Below are 22,544 nucleotides of genomic sequence, written 5' to 3'. Positions count from 1 at the left end.
TCAATGTTATAGTGTGTTTTAAGATGTGTACTAGATTTTTTAACCACCGAACATTTCTAAAATAAAAATTATATTTGTAAACTGGTTTGTACGTGTTCAGTATTTCACATTTCAATTTATAAGACAGGAAATCATTTTGCATTACTATACCAATGGTACAAGGGCTCATTTCTTTCACCAGCCACTTAGAGAGGATCAGTTAGAAGAAGGGAGAGTACATAATAAACACTGATCAGCAGAAGGTGCATAATTATTGGGCTGAATGGCTTGGTTCTTCGAAGCAGCTACCTTATTATACTACCTTAGTGCATCCCTTTAATCAACTAAATCTTCTCCAACATGATTTGTGCCCTGCCACAACATACATAAAGATTAATGAACTTTAATACAACCATGTTCCTAACTTTTGCCTCAGCATCCTTCCTGTACCTTGGTGGCATTATCAGTTTGCTCATTCACCCTGCAGCTCCTACTCTCATCTTTGCAAGCTGGAAGAATCTTAAAACAGTTGATCAATTCACTGAGGCCTCTACAACTCTACCTTCTTCATCCTGTTGTCTGATCAGTCACACCTGCTTGTTCTTGGCTAATAACCAATCAGACTTGCTATGCTCATGCGAACCTTAATCAAAGTAATGTGACTGCCTTCTGGAACCGCATGTCTAAGTAACCTATTGCTCCTCCATCATCCCCAATCCTATGTATTGCACTGTCTGCAACTCAAACTGCAGGTCGCTGACTCAAGATAAAGATTGTCATTCATGGTAGTTACGGTTTGAGAATGTTGTCCACAAGCTCCCACATGCTTCAGCCATAAGCTGTTATCTTTGTTGTGTTTGAATTAATCAAATAATTTATAAACATTCAATAAAATGTCTCTCCTCGCTACCATTAACTACATGAATTTAAACTTAATACAATAGAATTTTATCACTTAACCATGCCATGCTATTTTCCTTCTGCTGGTGACCCTTAATAATGAATGAGATAGCCATTTGAGGACTATTTCTAACTCAGAATCCCTACAATCCATATAGAGGCCATTATCAAATCTCACCAAACCTCCGAAGAGCATTCCACCCATACCCATTTCTCACACTATCCCCGCATGAAACATGGCCAATCCATCTAGGTTACACATCCCTGGGCACTACAGGGCAATTTAACACGGCCAATCCTCCAAACCTATACATCTTTGGGCAGTGGGAGGAAACCAGAGTACCCAGCAGAAACCCATGCAGTCACGGGGAGAACATGCAAACTCCAAACAGTTTTTTTTTAGATTAGATTACATTAGTGTGGAAACAGGCCCTTCAGCCCAACAAGTCCACACCGACCCGCCGAAGCGCAACCCACCCATACCCCTACATTCACCTACCCTTACCTAACACTACGGGCAATTTAGTATGGCCAATTCACCTGACCTGCACATCTTTGGACTGTGGGAGGAAACCGGAGCACCCGGAGGAAACCCACGCAGACACGGGGAGAATGTGCAAACTCCACACAGTCAGTCGCCTGAGGTGGGAATTGAATCTGGGTTCCTGATGCAGAGACAGCAGTGCTAACCAGTGTCACCCATAGCTTTTTATACATACTCCCGAAAAGTGTTAATTCGCTCACCAAAAAACTTACACTTTCCGGTGATATTATTTTGTTTGCACTCTGTTTCAATTCAGGGCACTCATACATTTCTCAATCTTCCTCCCCAAAGATGCGTGCCACATCCAGTCTTTGTTCCTCCCAGGAATTGATGACACAAGCCTCCCAAGATACAAAAGTCCACACCACACCATTACCCCCCACCTCCCCGCAGTCAACGTGCTGACATGCTGAATGCTTCAAATTTTTGGCATGATAAATATTGGACATTTCAGGGACCAATTATACCATTACCCTATTTTTTGGATCTTTATTTCCAGATGGTACAACTGAGGTGCTCAACTGGTCAACTTCTCATTATCCAAGAAGAACACGTCATACATCATGTGTTCCAATGAGACTTCATAGGTCTGAAAATGAATTTTAATTTAAACACAAGGATAGCTGGGAGGGGAAAGTGCTTTTAAAATGTTTGCCAGATGACTCCAGAATCCTAGATACTGAAGATACCTCATGTGCGATAACCAGTGTGTGCATTAGTTTGTAGGTTAGGTTTTACATTTACAGAAAGGAAGCATGTAACCACTTAACTCGTTAATACTTTCTGCAATCTAACCCACCGGTAAACCTTAATAAGAAAAGCTACTAAATGTTGAAAATTAATAGTTTATTAGGGATTTCCATAACTCTCTGAATAAATCATCCTTCATGAATCATAGAAGTAAGCCCATTGTGCTAATATGGAACATCATCAACAGCACAATCATTTAAAGACTTGGGCACTGTCATCAAGACATGGGGCAACCTTCCTGTGGATCTCCCATTCTTGTTACAAAGGTATCCAACCTGGACTTGGACACCAGTTATTTCCAGAGGCAGTTACACATGATAAGATACATATATATTTATGAACAATTAATCTTTCAAGGCAATGGAAATAAATCTTGACATAGAGAAGTAATATTTCAAAAGTGAAGAGGGTAAATCATCCTATTGCCTAATTGTTTCAGCATCCTGCTCTCAGAACAGAATTTTGTCCTTGTAATAACAAGAAACTCAAAATTACTCAAAGTCTTTTAAACTAATCAAATAACTGTGGTGTCAAACTGTAAATCAGCACTTACGATACTTAAACAGTATTTACTAAAATTGTATGAAATGGTCTTGGGAACAATTGTACAGTCAGCAAAATGGTTGAAAAACAGTTCAGCACATTATTTCTGTAAATTAAGAATGATGTTACATTTCCATTGTACTTTTTTTTAATTAACATCAATGTCCCAAAGTACTTGAAAGACAACTTGTATACTGTTGCTAAGAATGTTTAGAAAGAAACATCACACTGTTGCATGGAATGCTCTTCTGAGGTTGGGGCTGAGATGTGTAGAAGGGTCAGTTACTGTGCAACAGGCTGTTCTATTATCTGAGTGCCCGATGTTGATCTAGATACTCAAAAAGGGAAACACTTCTATTCACCAGAATCATCACTGCTCAATTAATGAGTATACAAGCGATAACAAATTTAAAAAATACTTAATAGTACAGATGTTGAATATTGCTGGAAGAGAGACTGGAATTTTTGTCTTGCATTCAAGACAAATTCAAGAATGGCAATTCAACTCTCAGGCTTTGCAATGGAGAAATGAACAGGAACGATAGGTTCTCCATTCTGGAGGTAAATCAGAAAAGGTGCAAAGCTTGATCATATTCCTTTTGTTTGCAGAGAACGGATACCTGAGTATGAATGTATTTTGCTTCGAGAGAACATAAACAAGCCGTGTTATGAATTTAACTAATTATCTTAAGTTGATTATTATTGTAGCTACTAGTGCATTCAAGGTTTGCTCCGTGGGGGTGACACACCCGTGAAGTTACACCTAAAAGCAGACACTTCATTTTGGACTTTGCAAGTCTGGGGTGGTTCAGTACAGCCTGTAGGAATATGGTTGATTCAATCATCCAGTCATTGGGACACAGGGCCTACACACCTAGTATCTCATAGGCACAAATTCATGCACAATATTGCTCAATTGTGTAATTATAGAATGTCTGTTTTGACTCACTGCAACTCCAGAGTTAAAAATACCACTCAGCTTTTCACTGCATAGCAAGAATATAAAAAGTTAGTTACGTTGCCTTTTCTTGGTAAGTTAAGGTAGACTGGGCATTTTCTTTCAGTACTGAGGCCAACAGCCTTTGACTCACTTGAAATTTGTGCACTAAAGGTTTATCATTATATTCTAGCTTAATTTTTATATGCTCCATTACTGTGTCAAGCTTTTAAGATGATCAAATGGCTATGGCCATATTTGCAAGATGACTGGTAAGGCTAATCTTGGACAATATGAAATTGTGCAAATCCCAATCCATATGTTGGCCCATGAAATTAGAGTTTTGGTACACAGCAGTGTGGAAATCATCTCTCAACTAGCATATCAAAGAGGGAGAGTTTGTGCTCCAATACAACTTTCAATTGGAGCAAGGGATGGACTGCATTAAAGTATAAAGGGAAATTTTCAAATGCAGTTTATTGTTAATACTTCATTTATAATTTGGAAATGTGCCCGAGATAGGTGGTTAAAGTGCACTCCGTCACAAGAAACACATGGAAATGTTCATTAAAAAAAAAATTCTGAGCAGGTTTCTCTTTTTATCAATAGCAAATGCTCTGTGGTAATTTAATGTCACATACAGCCCAAATCAAAGCTAACCATCCCTTACCAACATAATCGCTGACAGGTTTTGAAAAAAAAACTTTAAGAAATTACAAACACAATATTTTTAATTAAATAGAAGCACTGAATAAATACATTACTTGAGAAATTATTTTCCTTAACTACTTTTAAGGATCAGTTGTTATGCAAGCTCCTCAGTTTCACTCTCTGTGTTAAGGTGCGCTATTCCCAGTCTGTACAAGCTATCTCGTATCACCACCTCTCCAGGTTGACAGCTCTGCAACACTTCACTGATTTGTTGGTTTACAATGTCTCTGCTGGTGAGGAAGTCAACCAAACGATTATATAGAAAATAGTAAGTAGCATTTTCAAAAGTGATGGACTTTTGCCGCACATTTTGCACCTTGCTGTCTGGAATAGATTCGAGTATATCACTGTATGGTCCTAGTTCACTGCAAAGACTGATAGAGTGGTGTCCTGCTGTTGTGTTCTTTCCTGTGTTCTGGTCTTTATCATGGTATACAATTCTGCGAGCATTAGATTTGGTGATAGGATGTTGAATGTTATTCTCTGTTAGTAGTACATCCATAGCATAGTGTTGATCAAGTAGCTCTGGACAGGACACATGCTGGAAAAGGAATCCAATATTAGGTCCAATAGCAGAATATTCACCAATATTCTGATATGCCTACTTCATTACCTACTACTTTGTAAAAAGCAGAATATAAGAATACATATAAGTAGAATAAAAATGGAATTATTCAGGTGGGTAGTTGAGAACTGATTAGCAACGTTAGTTTGCAATACTGCTTTGTGGCTCCAAAACCTGAACTGTCGAATGATTGGCCTTCTACTGTTCCTTGTTTCTATCAATATTTTCACAAAATGCTATATTCTTGCAAAGAATAGAAAAATATGAAGAATAGAAAAATATGGAAATACATTGGTATTGCAATCTTCTCAGTGTCCAAGACAATCAATGCCAAAAATGGAAGAAAGAACAGACAGAAACTCAAATAAGCTCATGTTTACATTGTGTCTCTAATATCCTCTGGAGATTTCAAAGCATACAATTTTTTTCAAACAGAGTCATGAAGGAAAAATATGTTAACGATTTAAATTGTTGATCTTGGTTCAATGGTATCAAATCTTGCCTGAGTCAGTTCAAATTGCACCCTAAATATCAACATACAAAATCTCAGCAATGTGGTGGAGGGAATGTTGCACTATTGGAGGGGAGTCTTTCAAATGTTAAACCAGAGCTCCAAAAGCCCCTTCAGTAAAAAGACTACAATTATTTCCTGAAGAAGTGACTGAAAGAGATGGGTTTAACGGATTTAAAGGAGGGCCTTTAGTGTGAAAACTTAAGAACATTCAACATAAATGGAATTGTTACTAGTAGGATGAAGAAATGAGATAATCATAAAGAGTGGGTTGTGACCAAAGAGATTAAATTGATGAATTGAGTTAGATATTGAAAAAGAAAAAAACAGTTAAAAGTCATAGCTAAAACTAACTAGCTGACAAATGCAATGCAAAAGCAGGTGGTATTTTTAGTTTAGAAACTGCTTAAATGCAGATTATAAAAAGAATTAAACAAAAATAATCCATTAGCTTTCAGGCAATGTGTACATAAAATGCATTAAATTTCAGTTGATGCAGTAGTACAAAAATACAATACAGACCTTTGGTGCTTCCAGTGGATCTGAAAAACAGCCTTGTTTATGTCCCCATATTTGTCCAGCAATTTCAGGATAACGCACATCTGCATTTAATGCAACATGTGGAGCCATGTCAACCACATACACTGGAGGCCAATAGCGCGAAGATACCAGCAGGTCAACATGGTCACGTGAAGACTCTCTTCTCACAAGGTACTTAGATCCACAAACAACCTGGTCACAAAATTTGACAAATTTATTTTGCATAAATTGACTGACAACGTTGCTTGATTCAGCAATTTGTAAGATTGAATTTAAAAAATTGAAGGACCTGCATCTTTTACAACCTCAAGGTACCCAAAGCAAGTAACAGTTCATGAAGTTCTACTGAATTGCAGGCACTGATGTACAGAAATGAAACATCTATTTTTAAACATTTAAAAAAAGGGAAACAGCAGCTTAATAATGTCAATGGACTGTAATCCAAAGGTCCAGGTTAATGCTGTAGATAAACGGATTCAAATCCCTCTATGGCAGCTGATGAAATCTGAATTCAATTAATAGATCTAGATTATAAAGCTAGTATTAGTGATGGTGGCAATTGCTAACTGTAAAAACACATGGGTTCTCTAATGTCCCGTCGGGAAGAAAATCTTCCATCCGGAGCAGGTCGAGCCTACATAGGATTCCAGACCCAAAGGAATATAGTTGTCTCTTAACTGCTTCCTTCAATGGTACAGAAAGTCATCGATTCAAAGGGCAATTAGGATGGGAAACAAATGCTGACTGCTATTATCTGTTTTCGTAATTTTGGCTGGAGGGTGAATGTTGGCCAGTATACCAAAGACTCCCCGAATATCAGAAGCTCCTAAGTTGTCAGTTACACTGCAGGACTAGAGCTCAAAATTTAAATTGAAACACCACAGCTGTAGTCATTTGAAATTACATTCAATGTGCAGAGTGTGAAACCAAATGCCGTTGACCTAAACAGATGGGTGTTAAAAAGAATTCTTTACTCGACTTGAACACCACCAGGGAGTTCTCTAAATCTCCTGGTCAACATCTACCCTACAAAGCAAATCATTAAAATATTGACCCGAATTTTGCCATTTTTGAAAGCTTGCTGTTTGCAAACTGACTGTCACCTGTGCTTTTAATTAATTTTAATGTACTGGCTGTGAACGGTTTGAAAATATCCTGTAGATATGAAAGGCACTATATAAATGCAAGTATGTTATCTCTATCATAAAAGGAAAAAGAACAATGTAAGTTAAAAGTGACAATGCAGAAAAATAATTCTCTGCAACACTCAGACAATTAGGCTTTAATACTCTTATTGTAGGTACTTGAATCCAATTCTATTTCTACAAGATAAATAGGATAAGGTTTCCACTGTGTTAAAAGGAAGCTTTAATATAAATTTTCTTGAAATAAATCTAAGTAAGGCCAATATAAGAAACCTTTTGATTATCACTTTGTGGCTGCAGGACTAAAATAGGAGTTCCCTGAGGTACTTAGTCCAAAGAAGCTCAGATATAAGAAGCTTTAAAGAAAATAGCTCCGGTCTCAAGCAAGTGATATTATCAAGCCATCCTCCAACTCACTTGGGCTTTTTGAAGTACATACAATTAAATTAGGTTTCTATAGGGCGGCAGCAGACTTACAGAATAATCTTACGAGCTTCTGCAAGGTGGGAACATACCAGGGAGGCTCAGGGAAAAACTGGTCCTCATTGATGTAGCCTCTGCTGCTGACAATCCAGTTGGATAAAAATTATCAGGGCCATACGGACTGTCAAGGTGAATCCGTCATTCAAGTTGGTCAAGGCTGATCTGTATCTTAAATCCATTTATCAGTCTTTTATCCATTTAATGATATTTTTACCCAAGTAGAAAATGCTCTCAAATTTCAACTGGTGCAGCATTTTACAGCATTTGTTGCAACTGCCTTCAGTTTTGAATTTCACCTTCCAAGAGGCAATAGCTAACAGTTCATCAGAATTTTGAAAAATATTGAAACATTTTTTAGTAATTGATAGAAATGAGCTTGCCCGAGCTTTAAGTCTCTCAAAATTAAGTAAATATCCTGATTTTTCTAAAGAATATGATAGTGCCAGTGACATTTGCAAGGAGCTCTTTAAAGCACACTCAGTCCTTAAGACTGCTGGTCAATCGTTTGCTTGGTTTGTTTAAAAACACTTAGACTCTTCCTTCTATTCCATTTCCCAATGTACACTTTCAGGACTTTGTCATTTTTTTTAAAAGAAAAGAGCTCACAATATTATTCGGCTGCCCAGTTATGATTTCTAAATGGGGTTCTGTAAAAGTGGCCGAGATGATATACCCTCAATCGATCATTACTGTGAAACAGGGTGACTTTAGACTTCATTAACCAAGCATTTCCATTGACCTGAATGGTGCACATATACTGCCAAAGAAGCCATTGTGATTTCACTTAAACTCAGTCGTACCAAAACATTTTTTTTGCATGTGTATTTTAAATGCTGGAATTACAATCATTGAAGGAAAAAAAGGTCTTTTTAATAAAAGCAAATTCCCACATAAGGCAGTCACATAGTGTTCCATTAATATCCTACACAGTTTAAATGGAGCAGACCTAGAATGTTGGGTTGTTGAGCTAAATTTGGCCTGAAATTTAGATTAGAATTCAGTTGCCTTTTACTCGTTGCATTTTCCATGATTAGATGTGGCTAATGCATCATAGCAAAGAGCAAGGCAACACCCTGATAATGCAATGTAAATCATTTCCCAAGTCTCAGCTGTCTCAGAAATGCTCTTTACCAACTACAGTATGTACTTCATGAAGGCAAAGGCAGAATGAAAGGAAATACTGTGAAAGCCGTCCAGTGCCACTCCCAATGAACTCCCCAAAGAAACTCAATATTGTGTCAAGGTAAGGAAATAGTATTTGGACTAACCAAGAAAAGGAGAAGTTCAGACAACATTTTGTGGAAATCTTGTGGAAAAGCAAAATACTGCAGATGCTGAAAACCTGAAATAAAAATAAGTGTTGGAAATAGTCAGGAAGTAGGGCAGCATCTGTGGAGAGAGACCTATATTTCACTACCAGTTTACTGACAAAGGGTGATAGATGCTTGGAACTCACCTCCACAAATAGCAGTGGAAGGAGGATCAGTAGTTCTTTTTAAATCTGAGATAGATAATTATTTTATTAAGATTTTAAGAGATATGGGCAGGCAAGTACATGAAGTTAGGTCACAGATCAGTGGAACAAGCTACGGGGCTGAATAACCTACTTTTATTTCTAGGTCTGCGGGAAATTGTTCCATACTGTGCCATGGATTCAGGCTTATTCCAGATCTCTGTGCAACTAAGTGAAGACAACTCATTTCTCCAGCTGAGAAGAGGGGCAAAGAGAAAATAAAAATCAATCTGCATTGATACACTTTTCGGACTAAGTCTAACAGCAGGATTGGTACAGACGTGAAAGGAGATTACTTGGAATGTGTGTTTCAGCAAAGGAGAATTGGAATTAACCTTTAAAATAGGCAAAGAAATTATTGCAAATTTTGCAAACTAGTCCCTCATAGTGGGTCTAGTTCATTGTAGATTTAAAGAACTTCACTCAACTCTTCACTCATACCCATGAAATTGCTTCATTAATGTTTAAGACTTCATTTTCAGACTTAAGAAAGTCACTTTTAAATTTATTATGAAATACTACCATATTAAAATGGTTCACAATTTCCAAAAGGATCCTTTACTAGTTACCTCTAAAATTGCCTGTTCCTTACTTGGTTCCACAATGTATTGCCATGAGCAAACTGTCCCAACTGCATTTTATGTACTCTTCTTCCAAGTTATGTATCAATTTATGAAAATTAAAGTTCCATATGATCACTTCATTGTCACTGTTGCTCACATCTCTAATTTCTTGCTTTATAGTCTACAATAATTACAAGGGTTCAATAAATGAATGTCACCAGTGTTTTTACCTCTATACTTTAACTCAACCCACTGATTTTTTACAGCACCTAGTTTTCATAATTTGTTACATCACTAACACATTTAAGTGCATCAGTGTCTCTCCTCCACAAAGAAAAAGGACAATCTTCCATTCTATACAAAGGCTACTTATTACCTGCAGCACAAACAAGTACAGCTTTAACTGGAACAGTCTTAAATTGAGGTGGTGATGGTTGCAAAGTTCAAAGCTGACAGGTTTAAAATGGAAGAGTGAGAGTTAAATAAAAGGTAATACCTAGAAACTATTTTAATAAGCAAATTACAATCACACAGGAATATTTACTCATTTCTACACATTCCTTACCTGATGTAGACACAACTTATAAACTTTTCCTCCTGTCACATCACATGGAGGTTGGACCTGTGCAGTTGATCCATCTAGCACATAGGAATATAAAGCGAATAATGAAGAACACAGATGTTCCTGCAAAATATGTATCAGGCAAATATGACAAAGGGAAGTCAAAGCATATATATTAGCTGCTTGTTTTGGCAATGAAGCAAGCTACATTTTGAAAATATTTTGGCAAGCAGCCATAAAACATCTATTTTTGAGGCTCATTTCTGGTGTACTTTCAATTTAAGGCTGTTTTTTTTTTAATTGTGAACTTTGGAGAGAAAGTGTGCTTTATCAATAATGAACACAGTGAATGTGTTTATTGTTTCCCTTCCCAAATTTTCTCCATCATCTCTTGACCAGTTTGACTCTTGCTGGAATTTGTTTCCATTGAAAATCATAAACATTAAGATCAATTCCTATTGACACATCACTCAGCTGATTCACTTGGATAGCTGGGACTTTAATTGTTAATGTCTTAATTAACTACAACCATTATAGATAACTGAACAAGCTACCAGAGGAAGGTGTAAAGTGGAGTTCAATTACAACATTTAAAAGACGTTTGGACAGTACATGAATAGGAAAGGTTGAGAGGGATATGGACCAAACAGAGGCAAATGGGACTAGTTCAGTTTAGGACACCTGGTTGGCATGGACATGTTGGACTGAAGGATTTGTTTCCGTGCTGTATGACTAAGTGCCTGTTCCAGCCAAATCAAGTTTATGTCATACAAAAATGCTATTATTCTTGCAGCATCTTCAGCTCTGTATGGCTTCACTTTTACAAAGGGCAGAACTTTTATGCATCAGGTTATAGGGAACTATGAATGAAACTACAGAACTGCTACTGCCATTAATGGAAAAATGTTGGTCTAAAGTTGAATACAAAGTCTGCCACAAACAGAAAATTCAAAAGACCACACAAGTTCCAGTGCACTGTGCTATTCATACAAACACAGAATTTGGGTAAGATATAACATGCTTGCAATCATGCTTCAGAGAAGGTTACACTGACACAAAACAGGTAATTGTACACCGAAGCCTACACCGAATGTTCTAAATAAAACACTGTATTCAGTCTCCACTACTCCATTCCTGTAGAACATAGAACAGCATAATATCTGCTTATATATAGTTGCATAACACCTTTAATACAAAATGGTTCAAAACACTTCTAAGGCACATTATAAAATACATGGCACCCATCTACACATGAGATATTAGGTTAGATGATTTGTGGGTTGCAAAAAGTCTTTTAAATGAGGAAAGTATGGTAGAAAGGTTGGAGCAGAGTACATAACATTATTGTTTCCGAGAATCATACAGTACAGAAGAGACACTTTGTCCAATCCAGTCTGCTCCAAAAAAGTTTACTATAAATCTATACTCACCCGACATTCCAGCACTAGGCCTTGAATGTTATGACATTTTAAGTGCTAATCCAAGTACTTTTTCTAAAAAAGGTAGTCAGATTTCCTGCCTCAAGTATGCTCTCAGGCAGTGAAATCCAGTTTTCCGCCACCATCTGAGTGAAAGCTTTTTCCTCAAATGCCCTCTACACCTCCTGTCTTTCACCTTAAAATCATGCCCCTTGTCATTGACCTTTCAACTGAGGGAAACAATTGCTTTCTCAGCACCCTGTTAAGGCCCTAGATGCTTCCTTGCTTAGTATTATTTCCACGTTAAAGACAGCTCGTTATTGTAACTGAAAATCTTACTGAATATCACAAGATTAGTTTTAACGTTATCACCCGTAGCACAGTATCAGATCCGAGTGATATTGTCTTGGAGTGTATGCATCCTCCCTCAGACTGGAGGCCACTACCAGTGCCCAGTCTTGTGATTTGCAGCCTCTTCTTGCACCACATCACTGTTTTAGGTCTGCCAAGGAAGCTACCGCCTGACAGTCCAAGCCCACTCAAGTACCCACTCCCACTCCCCTAACCCTTACCCAACACAACTGCCACGAGACAAAAATCCCCAAGAGGCATCTGACCCCAAGGATCCTTTTGGAAATGGTAGAGAGACTGCCCTAGACTGTCCGTGAACACTGCCTTTCCCACAACCCTGGCCAGGTGGAGGCTGGGCATGACTTTACCCGGCAGCGTTTCCTTCCACCTCAGAGACCGCAGATGAAATTGTGGTGCCTTGCTGGTAGACTGCAGCTTATAGATGGCTAAAAATGCAGGCAGTTGGTAAACTCAATTTGATCCAGGACTGCCACTATTCTCTGCTCCCAACTGAGACATAACTCACTGTTATCCCATGGGCTGAAAGCTATGATCTGCTGCTGAAGCCCATGGTCCTTATTACCACAGAGATCAAGAGATAGAGATAGAGAGACACAGAGAGAGAGAGAGAGAGAGAGACAGACAGAGAGAGAGAGACAGACACAGAGAGAGAGAGAGAGGGAGAGAGAGAGAGAGAGAGAGAGCAATGGTCCAAGTGGACCCCAGAGATATTAACTGCCAGCAAGACAGGTGCTGCAGATCATCAAGACAATGCTACCACCCAGTGCAATGGAACAGCCAGTGACTATCCCAGCATGTAGCCTGGAACCCAATGCATAAATGTGACCCAGTGGAGACCACGGATAGAAATGCCCTGGGCTCCACTTTTGGAGGGTCCACATTTAAACCATTGGATTCCTCTATTTTAACTGTTTTTCCATCTGTGACTGTGCTCAATTATGTAAGGTGACGTTAGAGTGTCCAGTGAAGAATGGAGAAGTTGTGGTAGAAGTACTAGACAAACTCTCAGCTCCAGGAATACAATTTGTCCTTGCTAATGATATAGCTGTTTCACAGGTAGGAATGCTGTCTACTGTGGTTGAAAGGCCAGTGGAAACTCAGGCAACCAAGGTATTGCAGGAAGCATATCCTGGCATTTTTCTTGAGTGCGTGTAACGAGGTCACAAAGTCACCAGTTGAAGCAGAAGAGATCAAACAGTACAGATAAGAAAGTTGAAGCCTATTTGATCAAATGGTTGATATGAACCAGGAGCAAATGGCTGACAAAGTAGAAATCTTTAGCTCAGAGTAATTAACTGAGTTACAGCAGATAGACGAATATTTGAAGCAATTGTATTAAAAGGCATACATGGAAAAATAATCCAGATGTATCTCGGTGTGCTACTATCTTAACAATGAGCAAAAAGAGACCATCACACGTTAGAGTCATAGAGACATGCAGCATGAAAACAGACCCTTCTGTCCAACTCATCCATGCCAACCAGATATCCTAACTTAATCTAGTCCCATTTCCCAGCACTTGGCTCACATCTCTCCAAACATTTCCTATTTATATATCCATCCAGATGCCTTTAAATGTTGCAATTGTACCAGTCTCCACCACTTCCTTTGGCAGCTCATTCCATACACACACCATACTCTTTAAAAAAAAAAAGTTGCCACTAATGTCCTTTTTATATCTTTCCCCTCTCACCATAAGCCTATGCCCTCTAGTTTTGGACTCCCCCACCCCAGGGCAAAGACCTTGACTCTTTATCCTATCCATGCCCCTCATGACTTTATAAACCTCCATAAAGTCATCCTCAGCCTCTGACACGCCAGGGAAAACAACACCAACCTATTCAGCCTCTACCAATAGCTCAAATCCTCCAACCCTGGCAAGATACTTGTAAATCTTTTCTGAACCCTTTCAAGTTTCAGAAAATCCTTCCGATAGGAAGGAGATTAGAATTCCACGTAATATTCCAAATGCGGCCTAACCAATGTGCTGTACAGCCGTAACATGACCTCCCAACTCCTATGGTGGTATTGTGGGGAACATTTAACATTGCATGATGGGAAAAACTGGCCAACTCGTGTTATTGATCAGTAAGTTAAAAAGGGTTGGAGAATTTGAGCTATAGGGAGAGGCTGAACAGGCTGAGGCTGTTTTTCCTGGAGCGTTGGAGGCTGAGGGGTGACCTTATACAGGTTTACAGAATTATGAGGGGCATGGATAGGGTAAATAGACAAAGTCTTTTCCCTGGGGTCAGGGAGTCCAGAACTAGAGGGCATAGGTTTAGGGTGAGAGGGGAAAGATATAAAAGAGACGTACAGGGCAACTTTTTCATGCAGAGGCTGGTACGTGTATGGAATGAGCTGCCAGAGGAAGTGGTGGAGGCTGGTACAATTGCAACATTTAAGATGCATTTGGATGGGTATATGACTAGGAGAGGTTTGGAGGGATATGGGCTGGGTGCTGGCAGATGGGACTAGATTGGGTTGGGATATCTGGTTGGCATGGACGGGTTGGACCGAAGGGTCTGCTTCTATGCTGTACATCTCTATGACTCTATGACTGTGTCAAAAGAGATGCACCAAATGAATCGACCCAAATGAATCCATCTGAATGTAGGTTTGCTCGCTGAGCTGGAAGGTTCATTTTCAAACGTTTCGTCACCATACCAGGTAATATCTTCAGTGAGCCTCTGGATGAAGCACTGCTGGTGTTTCACGTTTTCTATTTATATGTTTGGGTTTCCTTGGGTCTGTGATGTCATTTCCTGTGGTGATGTCATTTCCTGTTCTTTCTTTCAGGGGGTGGTAACTGGGGTCCAAGTCAATGTGTTTGTTGATAGAGTTCTGGTTGGACTGCCATGCTTCTAGGAATTCTTGTGCATGTCTCTGTTTTGCTTGTCCTAGGATGGATGTGTTGTCCCAGTCGAAGTGGTGTCCTTCCTCATCCGTATGTAAGGATACTAATGAGAGAGGGTCATGTTGTTTTGTGGCTAGTTGATGTTCATGTATCCTGGTGGCTAGTTTTCTGCCTGTTTGTCCAATGCAGTATTTGTTACAGTTCTTGCACGGTATTTTGTAAATGACATTAGTTTTGCTTGTTGTCTGTATAGGATCTTTCAAGTTCATTAGCTTCTGTTTTAGTGTGTTGGTGGTTTGGTAACCCACAAACCCACTGACACACTAAAATAGCAGCTAATGAACTTGAAAGACCCTATACAGACAACAAGCAAAACTAATTTCATTTACAAGATACTGTACAAGAACTATTATCAAACACCATATTAGACAAATAGGCAGAAAACTAGCCACCCGGACACCTGAACATCAACTAGCCACAAACAAACAGACATAACCCACTCTCGCTGGTATACTTACAAACCAGTAAGCAAGGACACCACATCGACTGGGACAACATATCCATCCTAGGACAAGCAAAACAGAGACATGCACAAGAATTCCTAGAAGCATTGCACTCCAACTGGAACTCTATCAACAAACACGTTGACTTGGACCCCATTTACCACCCCAAGAGCAAAAGAACAGGACATGACATCGCCACAGGAAATGACATCAACCACCCAAGGAAACCCAAACATAAATAGAAAGCAGGAAATACCAGAGGTGCTTCGTCCAGAGGCTCACTGAAGATGTTAACTAGTATAGTGACGTAATGTCTGAAAATGAACCTTCCAGGTCAGCAAGCAAATCAACACCCAGAACCTCAACTTGAGCTACAAATCTGGTCAAAACTTTCTGTCAGTCCCGCCAAATGTGTTTTTGGGCAAGAATTGAGGGCCGCAAAAATTCGTTCAGAGAGAAATTCATGTCATAATTCAGAGACCACACATTTGGACTATGTGTCAAATTTTAGAGAACGATTAAATACAGTTGGCTAGACAGTACTTAAAAGTATCACAGCATACAATGAAACAGAAAGCAGACAAGAAATCAAAAACTCACAATTTTGCTATCAGTGATAAAAGTGGTGGTGTTACAGCCAGCGAGAGACGAACCCTTAAAAGCAAGGTTTAGTGGACCTTATCAGGTTGAATGAAGTGAACTAATCTCACATTGTGCCAAATGAATATGCTCAAAAGGTATTTTGACAGGGATGGAAAGCAAAAGGAGACTGTGTTTTTAGTTACAACACAGAGTGACGAATGAAGTTCAGAGGATTTTAAATTGGACATTCCTCAAATTAAATTGGACAATGAGAAAGTTGTCAAAAATTGGGATAAATTATTGAGTTACCTTCCAGAGGAAGATTGAAATGACCTGAAACAGTTATGGGGAGATATGTGGAAATAAGCTGAGAAGTACTAACCTAATTATGCATGATCTACATATAGGAGATGCTGTTCCAATTAAGCAACATCCTTATAGGCATAACCCTCAAGTTGGCACAGGTTCAAAAGGAGTTTGAACTCATGCTCCAAGACAACATAGTGAGTTACAGTGGCTGGAGCTCACCCAAAGTAATGATGCCAAAACCAGATGGTACTCAATGGTTATTTGTGGACTATCACAAAGTCAATACAGTTACCAAGTCTGATGCATATCTGCTTCCACTTTTGGAAAATTGTGTTGAAAAGGTGGGACAAGCAACTTAGAAATATAAGTTGGACTTGCTCAGAGGATACTGGCAGGTATTGAAAGAGCAAAGTCAATTCTGGCTTTCGAAATGCTGAAAGAACTGTATCAGTTTAAAGTCATGCAATTGGATACGAAAAATGCACCAACCATATTTCAGAGACTAACCAAAAAGGTAATTTCTGGATTACTGAATTGTGCAATTTATATTAATGACCTGGTTATTTTTAGTCACACATGGAAGGAACATTTACAACTTTTATCAGAATTGTTCAATTGACTTCAGGAAGCAGGCTTGATGATAAACCTCGGTAAAAGTGAATTTGCCAAAGCTCAAGTCACCTTCCTGGGCCATGTTATTGGACCCCAGGGAATGCAAAAACAAAAGATAACTGGTGAGTTTCCCATACCATCAACAAAAAGAGCAGTGTTACGATTCCTGGGATTAAGTGCGTTTTATCAGAAATTCATATCAGATATTAGTAATGTGGCTACTAAAGAAAGGCAAGAAATTTCAATGGACAGTGGACTGTCAGAAGGCATTTGACAGCCTGAAAGTTGTATTAACCACTGCCTCAGTGTTAGCCACACAAAGCCATTCAAGATGGCTATAGATGCGAGTGATGTGGTCATACACTGATCATAACCCATTGAAGTTTGTGGACAAATTTAAGGACAAAAATTCCAGACTGTTTAGGTGGAGCTTGTTGTTATAGCCATTCAATTTAGTAACTGTGATTGTCGCAGGATGGGAAAACGTGATTGCTGAAGCATTGTCGAGATTTGGATAAGAAACGGAGGCGTTCGGTGACAGGAATAAATGGACTGAAACACAATGTAGTAGTGCATGTTTGCAAGTTTATAGCTAATGTAATGTAGATCTGTGTTGTGGTATACTAACAATTTAAGATTAAGGTGTTTTAAAAAGAAGCCATTTTGGATACTGATATTCTTTTTTGAAGGGGGGGGTTGGGGTATAATGATGCTGTCCTTTAACAAGGTTATTTTGTCCTTGATTTTTTTCAAAAAATGGTTGTAAAGGCAAGTTCCCATATGGTTGGAAATATTTTGCGCAGCATGGTGGCTCAGTGGTTAGCACTGCTACCTCAGAGTGCCCGGGGCCGGGGTTCAATTCCAGCCTTGGGCGACTGACTATGTGGAGTTTGCACATTGTCCTCCTGTCTGCGTGGGTTTCCTCTGGTGCTCCGGTTTGCTCCCATATTCCAAATCATGTGCAGGTCAGGTGAATTGGCCATGCTAAATTGTCCATAGTATTCAGTGCATTAGTCAGGGCTAAATGTAGGGAAATGGCTCTGGGTGGGTTACTCTTTGGAGGTCGGCGTGGACCTGTTGGGCTGAAGGGCCTGTTTCCACACTGTATGGACTCTATTCTGCAGGGAATCTAATCTACTTGAGAAGGCTTTTAAGTCTTTCTTTTAAAACACCTACACGATGGAAGGGCAGTGACCAGTTCTCCCAGATCAGGGTTTGGTTGGGTTTGGTTTGAGTATACAGTCAGTTTTGGAGCTCCTGGTCCAAAACAGGTATTGATGGGGATGTTGCAAGTAGTTGGAACAGCATCACTAAATTGTGATACAGTCGATTGGGCTTTCGGATAGATTAAGTTATTCTAAATTTGGTTCCCTTTTGTCAGTGTTTCATTCAGTAATCCGTAAATAAATTCTTTTTTTGAAACGGAGTGGTTGGGCCAGCTACATCACACCTACTAGAATATCCACTTTACACATGCCTAAACCAACTAGAAAAGTTAGGGTCTGGGCTCCCTTCTTGAAATGTTTGAGGGGGTCTGGCCTGGTCCGTAACGCATCTACAGTGTAGGAGTAATGTGGCCATGACAAGTACTATATTTGAACTGAGAAGGTGCAAGATCTTTCTTTTCTCTCTCTGCGAGGGAAAGGCTGTATGGAACCCAACTCCATTTTTAACATTCCAAATGCTCCACTTCAGATTTGCTTCACTTCAAACTTGCACTTTTTAGAATGCAGAATAGGTGAGGACTACCTTTAATCAAGAGCTCGGGTGACATTTGTCACGGTTGTGGGTACATTGCCCTCTACAGTATACCAGCCACTACAACAAACAACCGGAACTGAAAGCAGCAGAAACAGAAGCAAATAAATTCCAACTAAAGTACAGCAGCTCTTCACAGGAGGCTCCAAAGCACTGAAGATGTCACCTCGACAGGGGACGAAAAGCCTACAAATCAACTTCCCAGCTCAGTAAACATACCCACAATCATGACTTGAAAGCAATGATAAATTATTTAACATTAAGACATTGTTTGAGAGGGAGTCAATGCAGGTCAGTGATCTTAGGGGTAAATTGGGATCATGCCTTGTTGCAAGGCACAAGCAATGTTTTAGAAGACCTTAAGTTTACACAAGGCAGAATATCAGAGACTTGCCATTTGTGTCTTGGATTAATCGAGTCTAGAAGTAGCAAAGGTACAAAGAAGGATTTTAATCACAGATAAACTTTTACAAGATAAAGTTACAATGGTGGCAATAGATAGTTTTAGTGATGGCATGAATCTGAAGTCCAATGTTAATTTCTGGACCAAATGTTGTGAAAAGATGATTTTATTCTTGAGGATTGCCAGGGAGAGGGATGGAGTCAGTAGCCAGGAACATAATTTGAAACACAAACTGAACAAAGTATTTCCAGTATTTAATTGTTCAGTGTTGGATATTAGATTAGCAATCTGATAATTTAACAACAGGACAGGAGTCAAGAGAGATCATCATGAAAACAGCTGAAAACATTAACATACATGTGAAAACTAACACTGCTCTTTCAGATAACATCACTTGGGAGAAAAACATGGGGAGTTCAAAGATATTTCCTCGAGGGACATCAAAGTCAAAGGTGTGGGAGCAGGAAGACAAGACACTGCGGGTCATTCTCTGGCTACAAATACATGGATAAGAATTTTTCCCTGTGCTGATGACATTATGGGTACTTTAATAGTCTTCTAGGAGAAAGTGAGGACTGCAGATGCTGGAGATCAGAGCTGAAAATGTGTTGCTGGAAAAGCACAGCAGGTCAGGCAGCATCCAAGGAGCAGGAGGATTGACGTTTCTCAATTCTCCTGCTCCTTGGATGCTGCCTGACCTGCTGCACTTTTCCAGCAACACATTTTCAGCACTACTATAATAGTCTTGACAGGGAAAGGAGTGGAAGATGTAACCAGGCGGGAAAGCCTCAAATAGGGCAGGAGGAGGTATCATCACTCTTTAGCCAAATTTTTCTTAACGTCAATGTATTCATCCACAATAAGTTAACAAATAGCAGGGGCCTTGTTCACAAATGAATAGATATTCTGGAGTGAATTGTGTACAGTAGTTGGGTGATGAGAGTTGATTTGCTGGCAGAGTCCACACAGTCAACAGCTGGAGAGGCCAGTTAGACAGGAAGACTAACAAAGTTAAGCCACAATTGGAGCCTGATGCAGAAGTTGCAATGAGTGTAAAGTAGGACAACTGACCTGCTGCTTGTGATGAGTCAGGGGCAGAGGGAGGACAACTGTGAGGTCAGAGTACAGAAGAGTGGAGTAATGAAAGAGATATGAGAATAACAGTTAGGAGAACTAAGGAGAAAATAATTTTAAAATGAAGAACAAAAGTGAAAAAGAGTGATAGAATCAGATCCTGAGTGGCAAACAAAATGCACACATGAACAAGCACAATAAGAGCTCAAGCTATAGGGGTCTGGTTAGAACAGAACAGAACCTCTACAGTAGGCCACTTGGCCCATCAAGTCCACATCAACCCACCAAACAGCGTTCCACGGAGACCCAGCCCCTAACTTATCCCTACAATCCCACATTTACCATGCCAAACCAACCAAACCTGCTCATCCTTGGACACAATGGGCAACTTACCCAGACTAATCCACTTAACCTGCACATCTTTGGATTGTGGGAGAAAACTGGGGCACCTGGAGGAAACCCACGCAGACAGAGAGAGAATGTGCAGACTTCCCATAGACAGTCACTAGAGGTTGGAAGCAACAGTGCTAACCACTGAGTCATTGTGCTGCCCGGTTACGTGAAGATGTGATAGCCAACAGGAAGTAGGAAATAGGTGGTAATAACAAGACATATATATACTACTCCTAAATCTATAGGGCCGTTTGGTAGCCAACAGTTGGACAGGCAGATAGAGGTTCTGCATTTGTCATTGCTTTTTTTGAGAATGACGTTTGCCTTGCAGAATTCATTGCAAATTGTTAATGTGAAATCTAACACTGGTTCACAACTTGAGGCTCTTGGCAATCTTCATCACACAGATGTGAAGTGCTAGCTAGATTACAAGGGTCAGAGTTGAAGTTCACAATGCACTGGAACAGTCTGGTAGAGGCAACAGTCCAGCTTAAATCTCTTCTTCATACTGGAAAAACCATGTCAACTTCTTTTGAGTTGTTTGAAAGCCAAATGGCACAAGTTTGAAATGGACGCAAACAAGGAAGTCTTCAGTCTGATAGTTAAATTCAAATGCCAAATAATAACACATAAAAGGAATTATTCCATTCAACCTCTGATCATACTTGCAGAATATTAATTGCAGAATATCAAGAAAATTATCTTGATTAATTGCGAACCAGAAGCATTTTGTTTGGACAGAAAATTTAGTTTATTCTACTCGATTGCTTCTCAGCAATTTGAGCAAATTCTCTTATTGAATCTCAGGCAATAAACTCACTCATAGATGGTTCTGAAATGAAAAGGTTAAAAATTGGATTATAATTAAATGGTATAAGAGCAATTATATGCATCACAATCTATAAAACTGCTCTGTTGCAGTTTTTATTTCTGCACATGAAGATTTTGCAAAGAAACTAATTCTCATCTGAACAGAACAATCTGTGAACCTCGTTCTGTAGAGAGATTAGAGCAAAACTAAATTGCTCAAAGACTGCCCTTTTCCAGACATTGCTGGGATAGGGTCATGATTAATGTTATTTAGTCGGGCATGCATATTATGCTTCAGAATAAGAAATATTGAACAATAATTGTCTTAATGAGCTTCCATCTCTGCCTAATCTCAAATAGAGCACACAGTAGATTTACAAGAACAATACCTGGACTCCAAAAGTTGCATTGTGAGGGGAGATTTCACAAAACACAGATGAACACCCCAGAATTTGGAAGGTCAATGGGTGAGGTGATTGAAGATTTCAAGATATTGTTATGAAGATGTGGGTGTACTGTACCTTTAAGAAAGTTAAAAGCTAGAACTACCTAATAGCACCAAGTGTTCTGAAAAAGATACAATGTAACCTTTTGGTCCAGCAGCTAGTAGCTGGTGGCCTGGAGACAAAAACAAATTCAAATTAGGTCAGTTTAAATTATACCCCCAAAGAATACCAAACTCCAATCAAGTGTGAATTTAGTATATTGATGATATTAAAAATTAATGACACAATCCGGGTGCTTTGGGGGTCTAAGACCAGGAGGTCGGGAACAGTTGAGAGAGCACTGACAAGCCACCAATATCTGCAAACTGCCCGGAAACTTAGTTCCCTTTAAATGTACAGCTATGTATCAATCATCTCTGAAAGAGAAATCCTAAGAAGAAGAAAACCTACAGAGGAAGATACAAAGGGAAGATTCAACAGCTACCTGGTTTTGAAATCTGAATTTTTGGAAAATCTTAATCGGGAGATTTTATTGAGCTAATATTATAGAAGGGGAAGTAAAAGATAGGTTAGAGGAAGGAGTTGTAAATAGTTGTTGGTTAATTATTCTCTGCTATACTTTAAGAAATAAAGTTACTTTTTATTTTAACTCAAATTTTCACAGGATACTGCATAGGCGACATCCTTTCTGTGTTACTGGTTTAAAATTAAGAGTGAGTTTACCCTGTGTCATAACAATATTCAAGGGGAAGAGATAAGGTAGT

The 22,544-nt window shown here is 39.2% G+C and overlaps 2 protein-coding genes across 11 annotated transcripts in view; one reads left to right on the top strand and one right to left on the bottom strand.

The window, feature by feature from the left end:
- LOC122556527 (vascular endothelial growth factor C-like) overlaps positions 1–9,416 on the top strand; it is a 91,457-nt gene extending 82,041 nt beyond the window's left edge. The window contains exon 7 of the mRNA XM_043703275.1: positions 9,228–9,416. Coding sequence (XP_043559210.1) covers positions 9,228–9,297 — 70 coding nt within the window. The 3' untranslated portion in view covers positions 9,298–9,416. The remainder of the gene's footprint in view (positions 1–9,227) is intronic.
- The window catches only part of hmgxb3 (HMG box domain containing 3), a 95,026-nt gene continuing 74,736 nt past the window's right edge, over positions 2,255–22,544 (bottom strand). For 8 of the 10 annotated variants that reach the window (XM_043703262.1, XM_043703269.1, XM_043703263.1 and 5 more), the window contains 3 exons: positions 10,250–10,369; positions 5,963–6,172; positions 2,255–4,905 (listed from right to left, as the gene is read on the bottom strand). In XM_043703262.1, coding sequence (XP_043559197.1) covers positions 4,459–4,905; positions 5,963–6,172; positions 10,250–10,369 — 777 coding nt within the window. In that variant the 3' untranslated portion in view covers positions 2,255–4,458. Of the gene's footprint in view, positions 4,906–5,962; positions 6,173–10,249; positions 10,370–22,544 lie in introns of those variants that run through there. The other 2 variants (XM_043703270.1, XM_043703271.1) reach the window with 2 other exon arrangements.

The sequence above is a fragment of the Chiloscyllium plagiosum genome, chromosome 14 (genome assembly GCF_004010195.1).
Source record: "Chiloscyllium plagiosum isolate BGI_BamShark_2017 chromosome 14, ASM401019v2, whole genome shotgun sequence".
Taxonomy (NCBI): Eukaryota; Metazoa; Chordata; class Chondrichthyes; order Orectolobiformes; family Hemiscylliidae; genus Chiloscyllium; species Chiloscyllium plagiosum.
This window is presented reverse-complemented; position numbering and strand designations above follow the sequence as displayed.